We start from the raw sequence: 21,639 nt of genomic DNA, 5'->3' as shown, positions 1-21,639 counted from the left end.
CCATGAAAGAAAGCCATAAACCACACCAGCCATTGTTCAACTGAAGTATGAACTATGTTCCCTTGGAGAGTTTCTTTAAAACACATTCCCAAGCCCCACGCCCAAAAATTCTGAATCAGTAGATGAGATGGAGCCAAGGAGACCACAGATGGAACCGACATCGCCACGCTATTACAATGAGAACCCATGGTTTGCTTCATTGATAAGAATCCCTCCTATTCTAAAACCTGATGGATCTATAAATCCTCAAGATTAATACACTATTTAAGTGATCACAGTGAATGTTAGCTAGCAACAAAAATGTCTCAAGTCCGGCGGATATTTAGCATGAGATACTAAACATCTATCACACGCATTAACTAAATCAACAGCAGAGGTGCCAACAGAGATGTTTTCAATTTATTTGCTAAAAAAAAGTATTTTCAATTGGGTAGTATAAATCATTAGGAGTCTTTCATAATATCAAAAGTAGATCAATTAAAATGGTGTTTAGAGGCATATAGCAGACTGTGGTCACTCTCCAGATGCGTAAACTTGCTTTAATCACCTGCTTTGTGTTAATTATTGTTCACTTTCATCAGCACTAGAGAAGAACACAACCAAAAAACTCCAATGCTTTGAAATTCTTAAAACATTACAAAGAATCCCAGTTCATTCTCTAAATGCAAGTATAATATCTATACTATTTAAAAAAAAAACAATTTCCTAAGCTAGTTTCCTGAGACGGATGTTATCAAAAATAATTTTCTTGCAAAAGCATTAACATACATTTAACCCTTCTTAAATGCTTCAAGAGCAGATGTACTACAAATGTACACCCACAGTGATCCCATATTAGTATAAAACTGTTTTATTTCAATTAAAATGTCTAAGTATCCACCCCCAACATATACCTAAACTGTAATTTTCTCTGAGAACTTCCAATATGTTCTTGATTTTGTTTCCTTTATCAACCTATCAGAGCAAAAACTGCCTTGCAACTGTTGGAAGAAATCAGTCATTAAGCAGCAAGATTACAGCAAATTTTCCAATTTAGAAAAACTGTATTTTTATCTCTCTCTTATACTGAAAGAATAATGGTATGATTTTACTATTTTTAAATGAGCAGCACAGTTTAAAACAGTCAAATTTTCCCAGGGCTCCAAGTTTTAGGATGTTCTGTTAGCTTTCTGTTCTCTAGACCGTCTTTCCTATTCACCAGTTCCCTTTGCCCTTCATTGTGCGCACACAACACACGCCCATGTACAACAGGCCTGTGCACACACAGGCGCAGTAGCCCACATCCAGCCTCTCCACACCCTGGAAGTCTTCTAAAGAACAGTTAACCTTCAGGCAGAGTAGTTAACTAAGGAGTGGCTTCACATGGTTATTGTGATTTACTCTCCAATTGACATTCTTCCACCCTCTCAACAGGCCTGCTTTTTTTTTTTTCCTCCCTATTTTTAAAATGGAGTGATGAAGTAGCAAAAAGTACAATATTTTAGCCATTTGAGCATGGACAATTCTCAAATTATCCCACCAACTGGAAGTGCTCTCTGATACTACTATCTTTCAAAATTGAAGCCATTATGGTCAATCGTGCAAATCCGTATTTAGCTTTTCGTAAATAGTGGATTTTTGACCCAATGAACTGGAACAGCTTCTGAACAGTCCCTAAGATCTCTGAAAAGACACTCAATACCCAGGCATGCCATAATTCTTATCAACGTTGAGGTAACTTACTTTCAAAACTCACATTGTTCTTATTTGGAATTCATATTCTCTATTAGAATGTGTGTGTATATATGAAAATATACTTGGGTCCTCCTCATAAAATAAAATCAAATCTACTGTAGGGCAATAAATTTCTCTCACTAAAATAACACATTATTTTTGTGAAAAACCAAAATCACAATATTAACAAAGAACTTTACCCAAATAATGCTCTTTCCTATTCTTACCCATTTTTCCCCTCAGCTATCTTTTCCAATATTTTATTTTCCAGGTGGCTTTACAAAGATAATGAAAAACCTTCCTTTCCAGGGAGCTAAAGTTTGCCCTCTTCCAGTCAAATATTGCCATTCCTCTAGTTCTTTATATTTAATACTAAATTTGGGTGACTCATCAATACTTCTCATTTCCATACGTTTAACTCTCATCATTTTCTGCAACCTGAATCAAAGTGACAGAAATAGGTGTTTCCACGTATTTCCTCATGTGATCCAGCCTGCCATTTTCCCAAAGTACGATTTCATTTTCGTCATAGCAGGTGTGCCTGGACACAATCTAACTTGAACCCAGAAAGTCCCTCCAAACAACAGTATCCATGTCAGAGAATTAACTAGCTGAAAAGGGCTAGCTTAGACTTAAGAATTAAGAATTAACTAGCTTAGAAATTGCCTCAGTTCTGTGGGTTTTGTTGAGCGGAACACACAAAAGAAAGATCTGTTCCAATAAGTTTGCTAAATGCTAGTTTAAACAAAGTTAAATAGATTTATTTTTCTGCAAGACCTCTCAAGAGCCTTAAGAAACTGAAAGTTTTAGGCTTGACGATTCTCTTAGGACAGTCCTTTTTCAAACACCACACCACTTGTTCACATAAACAGGAAACACTACTCTAAAGTAACAAAACTTACAATATCTCTCAATAGTGAAGATTAAAGGACAAAAGGCCACTGTAGTTTCCAATAAAGGGCAAGACTGGACTAGTTTCTTCTGGACACTGAGCCAACTGGCAGCGTGGCAGCAGCAAGCTGGCCAAGGCCTCCCAACGCAAGAGGGGGTGTAGACTAGTTTCTTCTGTTCTGGACTATATGAAAATCAGAACCAGTTCCCTTTCTGAGTCCATACTAGCCAGCCAACCAAATAGCTCTTTCTGCATTTTTTATAATTCTCTATATTTATTTCAGTTACAGAAAAATGTCTTTTCCAGTCTGTCTCTTGCACTATACATGGACTGTCTCATACATTTCACTTCTTCCTATATCCCAAATCAAAAGGCATCCAGAAACTGATAATCATTATATTTTCAAGTCATACATAAATATTCTACAATTGATATTTTTAACAGCAATGCTGGTAAAGTCTTATAGTAATATGTCCGCTAGTTCACATGCCCCTCTCTATAAAAAGCAGTTTTTGTCTTTGGCAGATCACCAGTCCCTTTGAGATTTGCTAAAACTATATAATTTTTCCCCAGAAAAAAAAATGCTCATTTAGACAAAATATTACAAATAACTGTAGCCATCATGGACTCTCTGATACTTATCTAGGCAAACAGTTGAGAACTCTGTCTTTAAAGTTCAATTGAAAACTGCAGGCCCCCCCTAACATATACCATCACTACCACCAACACTTGGATAATGAAATCAGGATGCATTCATGTATAATACCAAGAATAACTTTAAAATTGCACATAAAACATATTTCATGAAATTTTGTTCGCTATAATGAAAAAATAAAGTTCAAGGAAGAGAAAAACATGTAATAGCATTACCCAAATAAAAATTTTAGATTTTAACCTAAGAAAGTGCTATGGTATAGAACACACTTTGAATTTTCAGGGGGTCCTATTGTGACTTTTATTAGACAAAAGCAGGATTCAAGTCCCCCATTACTATTGAGCTAGGCTATTAACATCATCTACTGCAGCTACAAGATCTGAAGAAACATCAATAAGTAGGAATGGTTAATGTCTTAAATAGGCATCGTAAGACTGATCACTGGTACGTGTGCCAAACATTTCAGATCAACAGTTTCATTAAACACACCCACACACACACTCTTTCTTAAAACCCACAATGGAAATGCTCTGTTCCCCTAGCAGCATAAAATAAGAAGCATGATAAAATGAACGTGTTTGCATCAACCTGTTCAGATGCCAGGTAAATCCTTTCAAACCTCAGCTTTCAGCTCCCCCACCTGCAAAATCGATGCTAACCTGCCTGTTTCACAAGGATTCCTTGAAGCCTCAACAATGACCACAGGCACATGTGTCTCTGGCTTTGCCCCATTCTATGGATCCAAAAGTCATCTCTTCCAAGCATCATCTTGATCCTGTCCCTGTCCTCCAAAGAACCTGTGGTGACTCCCAATTACTCTTATATGAAATAAAAAATCTTGCTCAGGAGCCCTGCAGTTGGTGCCCCATAAAATGGCAACCACTCCCCCAAGTGCCCATGTCTCTTAAGCTACACCCCTCAATCACAGGTCTCCTCGACTGTGGATCCCCTCTATCCTCAACCTGCACAAAGACTACCTCCCCACCCCTCTTTACAACCCTCTCAGAACTCCGTTCATGTCGAAAGATAAAGCTTTCCTTCCCTGGTGGTCTAGTGGTCAGGAAAAAAGGGAGGCGAAAATTAAAAAAGAAAAAGATAAAGCTTTTCTAGGTAAAGCCCACATCATGTGCATTTCAACAAGTTACCCAGACATAGGTATAACCAAGGCAACCTGCTATGTATACTGAGAACTAATCTAGGTACATTCTTGTCCTGATAATTACTTTCTGCCACAGTGAAACAAAATCTTAACTAATGCATTTAATTATTGATCTTTACCTCTTTGTAAAACATATTAAATCCTCCTAATGTCTGATATAGATTGAGACCACAATGGACTAATTCACACGGATCTAGATTATGAAGGGCTCACTGCACAAGCATGAGTATAAACACCACCAGAGGGAGGCAGTGTGGCACAGTGAATAACAGCCAGCCGAAAGCAGGCTGCTCTCCTGGCTCTGCCACAGGCAACCCCATGACTGTGGCCAAGTTACTTAACCTCCCCATGCCTATTTCCTCATATTAAATAGTATAGACCTCCTAAGTTATACAGATTAAATAATACATCATATATGAAGTGCTTAGCCCAGAGGTTGGTACATAGTAAGTGATTAATAAACTTAAAGATACAAATGACGGTTACTTTTCTTCTCGCATGTAAAACTACATGTCATGGGAGCAGAACAAGACCAGTAGCTACTACCTGGTCCTTCTTCCTTTCCTTTGACCCTTTCTGACCCCACAGCCAATCAGGAGCCAAGTCATACCGATACACTCTCAGGAATGGCCTTGGTGGGGTCCAGAGATGTGACTTCCAGATGTGACCGCAGTGCCCCCTGCCTAGAATGTTGCTGCACTTCCCAAGCGGCCGTCACCTCCAGATGCCCCTGGCTCCATCCCTTCCTGGAAAACACAGCCCACATCATGCCAGTTCAGTATTTACACACTTTCAGCCACTCCTCTGGGTCTGCTCAGATAGTCTCTATCCCTCCTACTCACTTGCCCTGCTTTACATCATAGATAATATATGCTGACACCATATTATATATTTTTTGTTTGTTTACTCTCTCTTTCCCTAAAATGTTCCTCAAATGTACTAAAACACATTCTACCCTTAGAATCTGGGCAATGGTCATTTTTTTTTTTGCCTGGAACAGTCTCACCCCTCCTCTACCTCATATATCTCATATATACATACACACATACACACACACACACACACACACACACACATAAAACCAATTCTCTCACCTCTTCCACAAATTTTTTTATTATGGTAAGAACACTTAAGATGAGATCTATCCTCTTAACAGATGCCAGGTATACATAACAGTATTGTTAACTATAGGTATAATGTTGTGCAGCAGTCTCTAGAACTTTCTTACCTTGCTTAACTGAAATGTCATGCTTGTTGATTAGTATCAATAACTCCCCATTCCCCCTCCCTTGGCCCCTGGCAGCCACTACTCTTTGATACTATGAATTTGCCTATTTTAGATAGCTTATATATTGGAATCATACGGTATTTGTCTTTCTGTGACTGGCTTATTTTGCTTAGCGTGATATCCTCAAGGTTCATTCATGTTGTCACATATGGCAGGATTTACTATTTTATGGCTGAAGAATATTTCATTATATGTATATACATTTTCTTTATCCGTTCAGCCATCAATGGACATTTAGTTGTTTCTACAGTTTTGGCCATTGTGAATAATACTGCAATGAACATGAGAGTGCTAGTAACTCTTTGAGTTCCTGATTTCAATGCTTTGGATAAATAACCAGAAGTGGGATTGCTAACCATATGGTCTTCCTATTTTTAATTTTTTGTTGGAAACTCCAACTGTTTTCCATAGTGACTGCACCAAAACATTTACTATCTGGCCCTTTGCAGAAAAAGTTTGCCACCCGTGATCTAGCAAAACAGTAACACTTTAAAAAAAGGAAAAAAAAGAATTGTGCTGACACTTAAAACATGTAAGTTTTAAAGAGACAATGCCTTAAATTTTATAAATGAAAATCTTTATAATCTCCTCACATAAGAGCATGGAGATCTATAATTAATATAATGGCACTTTATTATTTCTTTGGTTAAATGACTAGACAATCAACAAATATTTTCTCTTCTTTCTTCCTACTCTACTTGCCTTCAATATGATTTTCATGTCCTTCCTTCCCACTACGGTAACCGAAGTTTGACAACATCAGTGACATTCCAAATACAGAATTCTTAAGTTTCTTTCCATGTATTATATCAATATGTGGTGACATAAAATAAATCTATTAAATATTAATGAACTTAAAAAATGGAATGCCTATGCATCATCCAAGTATAAAATTCAGCTCACGTTCCTGCCATCTTCCTTCTCGGGTACTTACACTGACCCCTGCTAGCGGTGGTCCTACCTGCAGAATGGCCGGAGTGCACTTGCATCTTTAGATGACAACATGGATATGTTCCATTCCTATTTCTTCACCAACTCAAAATTTTCAAATAGTGGTGAGGCAGGCAGGTTAACATTTGTTACTAAATAAGCTTCTATTTAAATACTTTAAAAACCCTTAAGGGAGTAAGAAATTTATGTAGACATATAGATAGATACAGAGATACTACACATATTCCATGCACTAACATTCAAAATCCCAGCAGGATATTTGTGGAAATTAACAACTTATTCTAAAATTGTTCTGCTAATAAACAGGGCCAGGAATAGTCTTTTGATAAACGGTGCTGGGTGAACTACATATCCTTGGGGAACAGGTCAGGGAGCAATCTTGAGCCCTACACATCTAATACCATGCAAAAATATATAAACAAATTCTAGAAAGACTAAAATCTAAATTTGAAAGGAAAACAAGTTTCTGGAAGATAATACAGGAGAATAGCTTTCTGATTTTGGGATATGAAAGATTTCTTAAAAGGACACAAAAAGAACTACCTACAAGAGAAAAAACTGATAATTTATACTACATTAAAATTAGGAACTTATGTTCCTTAAGATTTCACCAAATGAGTAAAAGTGCAAGTCACAGAGTAAAGGTACCTGTGAAACATATAACCTACAAAGGCCTTGTATCCAGAAAACAGGCACGCAACTGAAGATATTCAAATGGCCAATAAATATGAAAAAAAGCTGCACAACCCATTGGTAATCAGTGAATTGCAAACTAAAGCCACACAGTGAGATATCACTAAATGACTGGTAATAATAAGGGCTGACAAAGATAAGCAATAATAAAAATTTTTTAAAATGGATTGCTCATACACTGATGGTGTGAGTGTTAATTGGTACTACCACTCTGAAAACCAGTTTGGCAAGATCTGCTGAAGCTACATGACTAGGCAGTACTGCTCGTAGAAATGCCTACACACACATATCCACCCCCAAAAATATATAAAACAATGTGGAAAGAACATTTATAGTAGCTGAAACTGGAAATTCCCCAAATGTCTATCAACAGTATAGAAGGGATAAACGAAAATACGAGTCACAAAATGAAATACCATAGAACAAAGAAAAAGAATAAAGTAAAAATATATACAACATAGATGAATCTCAAAAATAATATGTTGAAGCAGCCAGACCAAAAGAGTACATTCTGTATAGTTCCACTTCAGTTTAAAATGGGCAAAACCAACTGATGGTGATAAAGGTCAGTTGTGACCACTGAGACTGGGCGCCAGTGACTGGGAAGAGACCCCTGGACTGCTGGTACCACTCTCTTTCGGATAGGATTGTAATAAACAGGTATATACACTGTGTAACTATTCACCAAGATGCACACTTACGGTTTGTGCATTCTTCTGCATGTATCCTATATTTCAAAGTATACTTTAAAAATTAAAAGTAAAAAAAAAAAATCACTGTCATATTAAATAGGCTAAAAATACAAATGAAAACATTTTAAAAATTTTCTTCTCCACACATAATCACAAATTATTAGCTTAGAATTCACCACTCACCAACATCCTGTCGTGTACCTATTGATATCTCAAAACACTTATTACTTATAAACACTGGGTATTCAAATAAAAACACACGGTGAGAACAAGAATACTGGAGATAAACTTTCCCTTAAAACAAGAGAATATAAGGAACTAAATACCAAAGGAACAAAATTGGCCTAATCAAGATCTTTTCATTGCAGCAAACACCGAGTGATCCGGACATGAAAACAGGGCGAGGTTTCACTGAAATGTGACACTCGGTTACCTGCCCCTCCTGCCATCTATTTTTGTTCAGTGGATATTCAGCATCAGTGTTAGCAGGAGCATGACCACCACCAGCTTGTTGGCAAACACCGGTGCATGCTGAGCTTAGCCACAGAAGCCCTGCTTCAAACACACTCGTAAGTGGAAACCCAATAGGTAAACAGATAAAGAGAAAAACTGCTCTCACTCTGGATAAGAGGCAAGGCCGGTGGCGGATCTGAGGTGCCAGTCTCCAGTCTCACCTGCAGCCCACGGGAAGGCCCCAGGTGAACCTCTGCATGGTGTGAAAACAATGCTCACCCCAGGATCATCAAAATTGACTGAGCCAATCTGGGAAGTGAAGAAGGAGCCCCAGCCCCGACCTGTCTTACCACTCCGTGTTTACTCCTCCCCCAGATGCACACTGAGGTGGACAACCCTCTGAAATACTAAACGGTCATTCTTTGGTGAAGGATTTACAATGAGCTAAAGAAGTAACTAGAGGTAAGATGGCCATTTGCACGTATCTCTAGCAGCCTCATACGGGCAGCCAGCCAGGTTATAAATCTGATTTTCATTTTCCAAATATTTTGGGTTTATGAGGCCAGGACTGATTAGGTAAGTCCTCTTTTTTGGTCCAACTCTAGCTTGTTTGTTTGTTTGTTTTGATGTCTTCAACTCCATGATGGTCCCCTGGAAAACATACTTATTGCTAGCTTCTTTTAAAGGTACCTGCTATCGAAACACTCCTTAAGCTGCTGCCCCCTACATATGATTTTGTTTACTTGGGCAAAAGACTGACACCCACACCACCTACATTTGATGACTCTACCTGATGCTATGAAAAATGTTACAAGTCAGGTATTGATTTGTAAACTAACGTTCATTTTGGTATCTTAATACTATGCATTTCTCTTGCAGTTTCATCCTACAAAGGGATTAATGGCTCAGAAAACCCAGGCTACATTTTATGACTCTCATAGGATGAGGACCCTAGTGGCTCATCATAAATGCATGCAGGACACACATACAACAAATTATTGTTTTGTGAGACATGCACACTCTAAATTACTTTTGGGAGGCAGCATACATTTTTCTACAATGGTCACATGAACTGATGACATAACCAGAATATTGGCTTCTTGGAATTGGGGCTTCCAATCTCTTATGCCTTGAGAGATGGGAAATAGTTCAACATATAGTAGGTGGTAAGTAAATTACTGGCTAACGGGCCAGTGGTTAAAGTGTAAGTTAAAAATAAAGAGCTCCCCAAAGAACAAAAAAGAAAAAAAAGAAAATCCTTTCTCCTCTTAGGCTATTTCTTGTAGTAGTAGTATTTTTATAAAGGCTTTTGTTTTCCAGACAATGTTTTTATATGCAGTAGATCTTTTAATCCTAACATAGTCCTGTAAGGTAGGTTATTACTCTGATTTTATAGATGAGGAAAATAAAGCTCAGAAAGTTGAAATGACTTATTCATCAATAAACAGCTAGTAAGCAGCAGAAACAATTCCCACACCTCCGTACTTTCTACAATTCACAGATGACTCCTTTGCTACATCCTACTTCTTTAGTCCTTTTCTTTTAATCACACTAACACACACACACACACCCCTCCGCCTACACTGGTAAAGGCTCCTGTTTCATTCCTCCACCAGGTGAGGCTTGGTCACCCACATCCCTTGCCACTTCACACCCATGAAGGAAAGACTGATCGGAAACCAAGGGAAACATCTGCAGCCCATTCCTCACTTCTCCCATCTCCAACCCAGCTCTCCATGCAGACTTGCTGGGGAAAGTAGGAAGACAAGAGAGAACACACCTGTGCTGACCACATCAGCCCTCACAGGCGTTTTTGTTCATCCCAACAAAATGCTATCACAACACTGTGATCAAACTGGCTTCTGGTGGGTAAGTCAAGGCCACCATGAACCAGCTGTTCACTTATTACAGGAAGATTGTAACACCTTTTTTTAAAATTGGTGTTCCACTGAAAAGGTGTGGTTGCAGTGGTGTTAAGAGGAATTAGGTGATGGAAAAGGAAATAAAGGTGACCTAAGAATTTTTAAATATTAAATAATACTCACAAAGTGTTAATGAAAAGCATCTAAGCTTCTAGAAACAAAACCAGGCAAGTATATGATTGTTTGCCATTGCCCAAGATGATCTAACCTTAAATAACTCTGTCATGTCAAATGAGCATGAAGCAATGAGGGAAGGGGGAAGGTTGGGACAGTAAATCTATACTTTTTGTGGTTATTATCTTCATTTTTGATAAGGAAAATGAGGACTTGGGAGGATAATTAACTTGGCTTAGAGACGAAAGTGGCAGAGTTGAAAGGGGCTAAATCTGATTCCAGAACCTCTGTTCTCTTATACCATCTATATTTTTCCCACGTCTGTATATTTCCCACAACACATCAAACAAGACAAGCCTCAAAGGTTTTAATGAATTTGAAACTGTGAATAAAGACATTCCAAATGGGCACACTGGCCATCTCCCATGAAAGTATAAGCCACATGCCCAAGGGCTCCAAAATTCTTCATGGGCAAAGCTGTCGCAGGTTCGCATGCATAGACAACATGTGCTGGACACCACGCAGTCTGGGGGAAACATGGTACTTTCTGTCAAATCTGTCTTCTGCATCCAGTTTATTTTTTAAAAAGAACTTACCACCACCCCACCACTTCCTGGTCTTCCCTTTCTTCTAAGTACTTAAAAGACTTTGGGGTTTTCTGGAGCTTTGTAGCTAATCCCCGTGAAGATGTTTCTGCCTTTCAAAATAAAGAAGGCAGCAGCAGAGCAGGCACTGCCAACAGCAGCGTGTGTGTGTGTGTCTGTGTGCGCGTGCGCATGCGCGTGTGTGTCTGTGTGTGTGCGTGTCTCTGTGTGTGTGCATGTGTGTGTGTGTGCGCTGCTTAGAAGAACAAGGTCCTGCAGGTGCCATTCTGCACCATCTTCTGCAGTGCCTCTGGCCACAAAGGATTCCACGAGGACAAGGCGTATTGGGTGCATGAGTAACTCTGTTTCTAGGCTGTGTATTAACCTCTTCATTCTGTAGTGTCACTGGACAACACTACTGACGGTGACCGGAAGGAACGGAGGTCTCGTGTGGCTCTCACGTTCTATGACTCTCTGAAGAGTCATGCCACATTCTCCCACACCTTAAAACTAAACCAGAGTATCAAAACTACTCAGCCAGAAATGTGTTTTCTCAACTAGGAAGACCTGACTGGAGCCCCAAAACAGTGAGGTTATCTTTTTAAAAAGGGATATGCTAATTTCTTAAGAGCATTTCCATACACTTCATTTCATTCCTGGAAAAAAAGAAATGCTCACACAAGTCCACACTCACACAGATGCGCACACAATCACGCTCCTTACCAAAAGTAACTTCTCCTTTGCCAGCTTTGTCAAACAGCTGAAAGGCTACCATAAACAAAGCATCTGGGGCACACAGGACAGATTCAAATGCTACAAATTCTTGAAAGGATATTAATCTGCAACACAAAACAAGCACAAAGCATAAAGTCAGTAGCTTGTGGAAAATAAAAGCATATACAAACATACACTGAGGGAAAAAATAAGATGTCACTGCCAAAAAATAAAGTTCAAACCTACAAACATTTATAAGCACTTAGCATTTCCTTTCGTACACAGTGGACTGAAATCACAATCTGCAGAATCTAAAAGACAAGACAGGGTTGACAATATGGTGACACAGTAAATGCATTATAATTTCAAATGTAACTTTTATCCAACATCATGTATGTTTCAGTCTTCCTTCAGGCATGTCGTTGGGTTCTATAATTAAAGTTTAGATATTTTAGACTAAGATGTGATGGCACAACAGTAAAACACAACAGCTTTGTTATTTGTTAATAACTTTATACACCATGTAAAAATGGTTCACAGATATTCATTCATTACTGACCACATGTGAATTGAACTAGGGATGTTGTGGGGGAAAATACAGATAAATACAGATAAATCAGACATGAAATGTGACTCCAAGGAACTTCTAGTCTGGTAAGGCAGATAGCTTTCGTCTAGAAATCGCAGCATACAGGACAGACAAATCTTAAGACAAGGACTAATACAATCATAGCAGAATTCTGGTAAAAATCAAAGAAGGCATTGTGGCAGAAATGGAATTTGAGCCGGGCCTTTAAAAATGAGTAAAATTCAAGTATGCAGTAATGGGTGTGGCCAGGAGGACACTGCAGGCAGAAGGGCAGGTGTAGAAAGCCGAGCAGTGCACAGGGGGATGATGAGCGACTGACTGTGTCTGGCAGTGGAGGGTGTACAGAGAACACTGTGAAATGAGATTAGAAATATACGGCCAGAGATGGCCTCACAGCAAGAAAAGGGCCTGGTCATCCTTCTCTAGAGAAAAAGAGTAACCGAGAGTTTCTGAGGGAGGTCACACTGTGAACACAACAGGCCAAAGATGTTCGGTCCATAAAAGCTTTCCTAGAAATGTCTTTTTGCCACTGTTTTGTATTTTAAAAGTCCAAATATTTCAATGATACATTGAGATCCTCCAAGTCTCTGGAGGATAGGGAGGGAGAAAGAAAATAGGAAGGTTTTTCATATGTTTCATAGAACAGTTACTTCTAAACATCTTAAAGAGAACACATTTTTATACAATGTGTTGCAAAGTTAATTTGGCTATATCCCAGAATGTCACTGGATTACAATGATGCCACAGAGAAATACAAATACAGTATCTCTGTATCATCCACCATCTAAAACAGGTCCTTCTGAAGGCCTGGGACTACCAAGGCACAGCACGTGTTTCAGGACGGTACTTGCTGAGGACGCTGCAGCCTCTCCTGTGGTCTCTCGCACGGAGGGTCTGTGTGTGGGCAAAACCAGGGCAAGGTGGGGACGGGAGGGAAGCAATCACGAGTCAACAGTTCCTAGCTTAACTCACAAGAGCTCACTACCTGTTGGAGGGAAGGGGAGGTATTCGTGCACATACGTAACCTCTAGAACGCAAGAGTTGAGTGTCAAAAGTGAAAGAAAAAATAATGCACTAAGGGGCACAAAGGAAGGAATGATTTATTCTGCTTGGACAGCTGCCTGGGGACAGCTTCACGGAGGCATGGCATCTGAAGAACAAATTTCCAAGTTGAAAAGATCTTGGGAGCTCATTTATTTCAATCTCCTTGTTTTCCTTTTGAGGAAACCGAAGCTAGAAAAAAGTAGTGATTTGGGTAAGGTGACACAATTGGCTTCTGGCATTTTGGCCTAAACACCAGGTGTCCTGGTGTCCACTTGACCTGGGAAGATCCAGCTGGTGTGGGCAGATGCACAGAGGAGGGAAGCCCAGAGGGACACTGCACACCGGGGAAACAACACCGGGGAAACAGCGAAGCACAGAGGTGAGACAGAAAATGGATGCGCTGCGGTTGGAGGATGCAGGAGTCACCGGTCCTTTATCCAGCAGTTCATGAGGAGCAGGGACTGGTGTGGGCTAGATGTCAGCCACCTGTAGGGGACCTCAAAGGCTGAGTAACAGAATCTTGACTTTTTTTCCTGCAGGCAGTGAGAAGTCACTCAAGGTTTTGGATTAATAAATGTCAGGTTCAAAGCTTTGTTTTAGAAAAAGAACTGGTGTAGAAGATGAATTTAAAGGAGAGATGAGGTGTGGGGGGGGCAGCCTGACAGCTAAGCATCGCAGGGGTCTATGCCAAAGCCGGAGCCCTAGGAATGAAAACCAAGGAAAGGCTAGAGAAATACAGTTGAGGCAGAAATGACAAAAAGTGGTCAGGACTGGATGGTGCTGGCTGAGGGCAAGGAAACATGCCAGGACGCTTCCAAGACTTCCAACTTGGATCAGTGGAAGGGAAGATGATACCACCACCAAAGATAAAGAAGAAAAAAGAAAATAAAAAAGGAGGGGCAAATGGAGAGAAGGGAATTGTGGGAGAACGTGAGCCACTCTGTGTTAAATCTGAGGGTCCAGCAGGACACGGAAATGGTTCCCAGGCGGAAGCCAGAAGAGACTGAGTGGAACTCAGGAGAGATGCTCGTGTGGGCTGAACTGTGCCCCTATCCCGACCCCCCGCACCTCAGAATGTGACTTTCTGAGAAATACAGTGGTTGCAAATGTCACTAGTTAAGATGGGGTCATCCTGAAGTAGGGCAGGCACCTAATCCAATATGACTGAGTCTTTATAAAAGCGGGAAATTTGGACACAGGCATGCACATGGGGAGAAAACCACACAAAGATGAAGGCAGAGATCAGCGTGATGCTTCTGCAAGCCAAGGAACAATGACGATTGCCAGCAGCCCTCCAGGAGGCTGGCAAGAAGCACAAACAGATTCTCCCTCACGGCCCTCAGGGAGAAACAACGCTGTCTGCGCCTTCGTCTTGGACTTCTAGCCTCCAGAACTTGGGACAGGAAGTTTCTGTTTTGTAAGCCACCCAGTTTGCGGCACAGAGCTTTGTTACAGCAGCCTGAGGAAACTAAGACAAGAGGCCAAGATTGGAGGCACAGATCTGGGAGTTTTTGAAGAAAAGTTACTTAAAGCTGTGAATGAAACTGCCCATGAGAATTTCATTTAGGGATATTTCATTTTCCTCTTCAGAAATGCTCTAATAAAGGCAGGCCTTGAGGAACTCACCCTCAGGGCAGCCACTCTAGACTTCTGAAGCAGGACAGAGGGTAAATGTGTTTCTGATCGCCTGCTCCCCGTCACCAGAGCTCCTGACGTCCCCCCGCCCCGCTGAGCAGGAACCCAGGACCACACAGCCACCTGTGCTGACCCCAGGGTAACCCGCTGGCACTTTGCTGATGTAGAAAACAATCGCATCTACTTAATTACCCCTGCACAGACATTAGGTGAGTTAAAAGGGAATCACATCGTGTGTTATCTAGAAAAAGAACATTTTTTGTTACATGGTCTGAATAAAGAAGGACTTAAATACAATAAAAAGAGCACCGTACTGCTCTCAAAACAGTATGAGAGACCTGGAGTCCACATATACATGTGTATGAAGAAATCCTTGCCTGGCAATGCCAATGTTTCATAACTATGACTGGCCAATAAATACTCTGGTATTTTAGGCATGTTACTGATACCAAAAAGTATGTCATTTGGTAATCCTGTTAGATACAAGTATTATACATCTATGTAGGAGGTATACAGATGAACCATGAAATCATAATGTATTACTGTTCACCTAGATCATTTTGGATTTTTGAGATAATCTGACTAGAAGGCTATCAGAATAATTATATAGTACTATATTCATTTTCAGCATGATATCTAAAGACGTTTATAAATATTTTTGTATAAACAGTGCTTCAGTCTTGCTTTACAGATTTAATGGGTATTAACATAAGTTACAACAAAGAAGACAAGCTTAATCAAGTTCAGACCTGGCTGGTGAGCTCACTTAGTTCCTTTTCCACTGCTAACTCCCAAAACTTCTTTGGCAATGTTAGCTGCCCTTTAAAACCAGTCACACAGCTCGGGTTAACTGTATGACTAGATCTGAGGATGGCATTTGACACCAGCAAGCACCTGCAGCAACTAACACAACGCGGGTCAGCTAACATGGAAGCAAATACAGAAGTCATGTTTTCATAGGCCTCCGCTGCTCAGAGATTAGGGGACAGTAGGTTTCTAACTATTCTGTTTCATTGTTCTGATGCTACCAGAGCTTTCTTTTAAGTAAGTCATTTTTGTCTTATAAACCACTAGAGCTGGTGTGCTCCTTTTGGAAGCCATTTATAGCAGTGGCAACTGTATAACTCCTTCAAAGTCCAGGCAAAACAGCCAAAAGACTGCACACTACTATAAAATACTGAGCCAAAGACGAAAGGGCTTAAAAGTGGATTACATCTGCACACTATGCTTATGACAATGTAAAGATTATGTATCCATCACATACAGAGAAGACACTAGAAGGATATACACCAAAATGGTGATGGTGCTTCTTTATCATGGCATAACTTTAAGTCCCGCCCTATCCCCACCCCAACTTTGCAAGGGACAGCTCTTAGCCTAGAGATACTCAAAATACAACAGAGAATAAAGACTGAAAACTATGACATTATGGAAAAATGGTAATATAAGAGAACTAGAGGTAAATTACTCAATGAATTCAGAGGAGGGAAAGATTATTGTCATATTGAGAGAAAGGAGGAAAATGGGAAAAGTCTTACTGAAATTAGGAACATATGACATCAGAGGAAAGATGTGATCAGTGAACATGGGATCAGTCTTGGTATAGAGGGAAGATACAACCAAGGGAACACAGAACATCAGTCTTGGCCGGGCGCGGTGGCTCACGCCTGTAATCCTAGCACTCTGGGAGGCCGAGGTGGGCGGATCGTTTGAGCTCAGGAGTTCGAGACCGGCCTGAGCAAGAGCAAGAGCGAGACCCCATCTCTACTAAAAATAGAAAGAAATTATTTGGACAGCTAAAAATATATATAGAAAAAATTAGCCGGGCATGGTGGCGCATGCCTGTAGTCCCAGCTACTCGGGAGGCTGAGACAGGAGGATCGCTTGAGCTCAGGAGTTTGAGGTTGCTGTGAGCTAGGCTGACGCCACGGCACTCACTCTAGCCTGGGCAACAGAGTGAGACTCTGTCTCAAAAAAAAAAAAAAAAAAAAAAAGAACATCAGTCTTACAGTAGAGGGAAGATGTGACCAACAAAGACGGGGCTGGGGGAGGGAGGGCCCATCAACTGCAACTGCAGTCTGGCTTCAGTGCTTACTCTGTGTGCTGGGCAGAGACCAGTGCTGGGAGTATACGGATAAAAAGCGCAGTCTCTGCTCCCCAGGACTGGTGGTCCAGAGGGGCAGAAGGTAAGCCGGGAACCAAGGAAGGAAGACCACAGATGAAGAGCCCAAAGCAGTGCAGATGTGCTAGAAAACAAATGCAATGGAAGATACGGTGCATACGTTCTGATCACGAGGGCCCAGGAGGGCCCAGGTTTGAAATGTTTAATGACATGATCAATGTTGTCCTTCAGAACATTTAACCTGGCACAAGAGTGTTAAATGAGCTGGCAGAGGGAGAGACTAGAGTTGGGGAGACGTGTTGGTAGAATCCAGGGAAGAGCCAGTAAGTCCTGAGGAGGAGGAAGGGGTCCTAGCCAGGGGCTGGGAGGCAGTGCTGCATCCCTGGAGGACAGTTTGACAACACAGCAAGAATCTCAAAGATACCCTTACTCCTCCACATGCCACAATTCCACTTCTAGGAGTTTATAGTAGAAAATAACTAATGAATGTGTGCAAACTATTATGTATAGGGACGTTCATGCAGCATTGTTGGTAGTAGTGAAAAAAGTGAAAACAACCTCAATAAACAATATGTGACTGATTAAATAAAGGAACATTCATATACAGGATACTGTTTAGCCACTAAAAACTGTTATAAACAAATCCATGGTATTAAGTAAAAAATAATTTACATAAAGGTATGCAGAAAACTATTCCATTTTGTTAAAAATGGACAAAAATAATATTTTACACACACACAAAATGAGAGGGACTGCACACCAAAATGTTAGCAGCGGCTGTCTCTAGGTGATTAAATTATTAGGAATGTAAGGTATTTTTTTCTTTTTGCTTGTCCCTGTTTTCTAATCTTTTCAATAACACCCATACTGTATTATTTTTGTAATAAGAAAAAAACCCATATGAAACAAAATAGCAAGGACCTAAACTGGCATAGTGACACAGGGGCTGAGTAAGAGGTGGGGGGCGGGGGGGGGGAACACAGGGCTTGGGAGGGAGGCACAACTGAAAAAAGAAACAAAGGACGTTAACTTCTGGTTAAGGAGGGGGGTAGCCTCCAGCTCCTCCCTCCCTGCTGTTGCCTATTCTCACTGAGCAGTGGCTCAGACCCCCTGTGGTCCCTTTGGTCTCCACCAAGCTCCTAACTCCAGCCAACTCTGTGGCTCTGAAAGTTTAAGCAACTCCACATAAGGATCTGCTCTGTTCAGACTGCAGGAAGTTTGGCTGCAGACAATGTATCATATCAAAATCCAATTACCACTTTCACTCAAGGTTCCTAACCACAAGGGTGCTTCACAAAAATAACTTCTCCTTATATCCCTCTTCTGTTTGTTACAACAGAAGCCAAGCAATTGTCCAGGGTTAATGAATGGCAGAGATAAAAAAGTAAAATCTACCTCCAAAGATATGGTTCTAACCATCAGACCACCTGAGTTCAAGTATCTGTGGGTATTAAAAAAAAAATCCAAAACTAGACTCTCTTATGATCACCTGTTTATCAAAAGAGCTCTGGTCTCCATGATTTTAATATCTTTTAATAGCTTTTTGGCTTTTACAGCTCTCCTCTTTCCCTCCTATTTGCCTTGCAAACACATGTTGTTCAGGCAACCAAGCAAATCTGTACCCTGCACCTACTGTATGCCAGGCCATGCCCTAGGCACTCAGGATACCATGAAATGGACACAATCTGTGTCCTCGAAGAACTACAATGGGTGGGGGGGAGGTAACGAACACAAATATAAAGATAATTCCAGAATTGGATCATCGCTGTGTAGGATAAAATAGAGGAATGCATTAGAGTAGTGCTTCTCAGCCCCAGAGATGCTATTTTATTGGTCTGAGGAGACCTGTACGCTCATTTGTTTTTTTTTTTAAATCTCCCAAGTGATTCTACTGTGCAGCCAGGCTTGAGAATCAACTCCATGAGTTACGGGAGGATGGGAGATGGAGCTGCTTTGCTGAAGGTGGTTAGGGGAAACCTCGGGGAGGAGGCACTGAGATCTGGATGATAAAAAAGCAGCAGCCTGGGAAGAGCTAGAGAAGAGATTCATAGCAAAAGAGCCCTCAGTGCAAAGGCCCAAAGCAGGCCACCTCGGCAAGTCCCCGGGGCAGGGAGATGCAGTGTGGCTGGGGAGGAGAGAAGGATGAGGATGGAGGCGTGTTTGGGAGACACAAGGCGCACAGATTTTATTCCTGGACCACATGGGAATCAGCCGTTGTTGGAGGGTTTCATGCAGGGGAGTGACATGACCCTCCTCAGAGTGAGAAAGGTTACGAAAAACGCTCAGGACACCACGAAGTGGGGAGCACAGGGCGAAGCAGTGAGCCCAGGTAGAAGTGGCAGCGGCAGGCTGGGCTGGGGCTGTAGCAGGAGAACCATGAAGAGGTCAAATCCAGGATACATTTTCTAAGCAATTGTTTAAAGCTTAATATTGTTGGGACTGGTGGGGCCTGTCCTAAAAGTCACAGCAAATAGTTTTTAAAGCCCAGGAGCTGGTGAACCCCTGTCCCCCCCAAAAGAGGATACCTGGTGGCCTGTGGCTGCAGGGGCTGTGGCAGCCAGAAGCAGACTCAGGGGCCCAAGATCACTGAGGATATGAAAGCCACCCGTTAGGCAGATGACCAGGGAGCTCATAAAGATTTTTATTTAATATGCCAGTTGATGGCCAGCCAGCATACAAACGAAGACTTGCAGCCCCGATTATGCAAATTCATCGCAGTTGTTTCTAACCTGCTCTAAAAAGAGACAATGAGTTACTACCCGATCTTATATTCTAAAATCCAACAGAAATAAGGTACAAAGAAGCCTGAGTTCCAGTCTCTCCTTGGCCTAACAGGCTGAATGACCCTGTTGGACAAGGTAGAGCAGACTTCCTTTCCGGTCCCATAAAAGGTGCTCTCATAGAAGCCTCTCTAAAATCCTGTTTTCTTCCATGTTAGGTTACAGGGAGTTATTCCATGCCCACCCTTGGCTCCGGCAAGGGCCCTGGCATTCCCTGGAGTGCATCTGTTCTGAGGCCAGCAGGGCTCTCCAGCTCTACTATGTACTCTGGTTCAAATCTAACTGCAGTGTTTGCCAAGGGCCTATTTAAATTCATTGGCTCCAATGAAATCTGGCAGATTGAATATTGTTCAAACAAGCAGGCTACTGCCTGGCTTTAAAAACCTATTAAAGACTTTTATTAGCAATTTTACTGTATTGTTATCATGAATTTGGCCTATAAATACCACCTCTGTGTATATCACTGCCTCCATATTGGCAAAAGAAGACAAATATATAGGCTCTCATACTTGTGAGCTTAACTCCATAAGTGATCTGTCCATGCTGCCGGCTCTACCTGGCAGCCCAACACCTGGCAGCTCACTCCAACTGGTATTTGGGCTGCCCAAGGCTGACTGTGCCAACCAAGGGGATTTACAGAGAACATTCTTATACTTCCAATATTCCCTCCCTTATCAGATGAATCTAGTACATTTAACAGGCATGATTAATCCCTTTTCTAGTTCCCCTCAGCTAGAACGTAGTTAATTTAATTAACACTAGAAAATGTCTTCTACCTTCACATCCTCTTCTTCCTGATTTCTTCTTTCCCTCCCTACTAAATAATTACTGCCCAAGGAGATCAGGAGAATCTGTCCCCCTGTCCTTGCCACCTCCCCCAATCTCCTACCTTTCAACCTTCGAATCATAAAAAAGCTCTAATTGTGGCCAATCCCCACAAGAATGATATTGTATTAAGGAAAAGAACCATTATAAGCTTTTTGAAACTAGAGACAAATCATATTCTTTACCTCCACAAGTCTCTAGATAAATATCCTTTATTCCTTAAGCACTAGCAGACGTCATTTAAAAAAACGAAAAGCTACCTTATCGTATTACATTGTTCCTATTTCGAATAACTACCAATACTGAGAGAATTTAAAAACATACATCACAAATATTCTGTATTTTAATTATATCATGGGTATTTTGAGATCTATTCAAAGACTTCTTTTTTTAAAAAAAGGAAAAGTGTACTAAGTTAAAAAAAATAAACAATTCATTTTAAATTGGCTAGTGCCTTTAAAGAGGGAAAAACACCAAAAGGGGGAAAGAAAGACCATTGGGGAAAAAAGAGAAAAGTCAGTGTAAACCGTGTTGGAAAATGGATTTGTGCAAACAAAGCAGATTTAAAAAAATCTAAGTTTCTTATATCTTTCCTTTAAGGTTGGAAGGCAAATGGCAAATGAAGAAGGATAATAAGGAGATAAACCACAAATAAGAGATCAGTAACTGAAAAGCCAGCAGGTGTACGAATCTGTCAGTTAGCATACACTGGCATAACTCTCTGTATAAAGCAGCCCGTCGGCTTACCCAGATCACCACTGGATAACCAGTTACTTTAAATGCACTCAAAGACAGAGAGAATGGCCTGTGTGCT

General features: G+C 40.9%; 1 protein-coding gene across 3 annotated transcripts in view; it reads right to left on the bottom strand.

The window, feature by feature from the left end:
* SLC25A13 (solute carrier family 25 member 13) overlaps nt 1–21,639 on the bottom strand; it is a 169,492-nt gene that overhangs the window by 92,000 nt on the left and 55,853 nt on the right. For 2 of the 3 annotated variants that reach the window (XM_069461362.1, XM_069461363.1), the window contains exon 4: nt 11,840–11,955. The exons of the other annotated variant lie outside the window; for it this stretch is intronic. In XM_069461362.1, coding sequence (XP_069317463.1) covers nt 11,840–11,955 — 116 coding nt within the window. The remainder of the gene's footprint in view (nt 1–11,839; nt 11,956–21,639) is intronic. 3 annotated transcript variants of the gene reach the window in all.

The sequence above is a fragment of the Eulemur rufifrons genome, chromosome 29, assembly GCF_041146395.1.
Source record: "Eulemur rufifrons isolate Redbay chromosome 29, OSU_ERuf_1, whole genome shotgun sequence".
NCBI classification, from domain to species: domain Eukaryota; kingdom Metazoa; phylum Chordata; class Mammalia; order Primates; family Lemuridae; genus Eulemur; species Eulemur rufifrons.
Note: the sequence above shows the minus strand (reverse complement) of the source record. Positions and strands in the feature narration are given on the sequence as shown.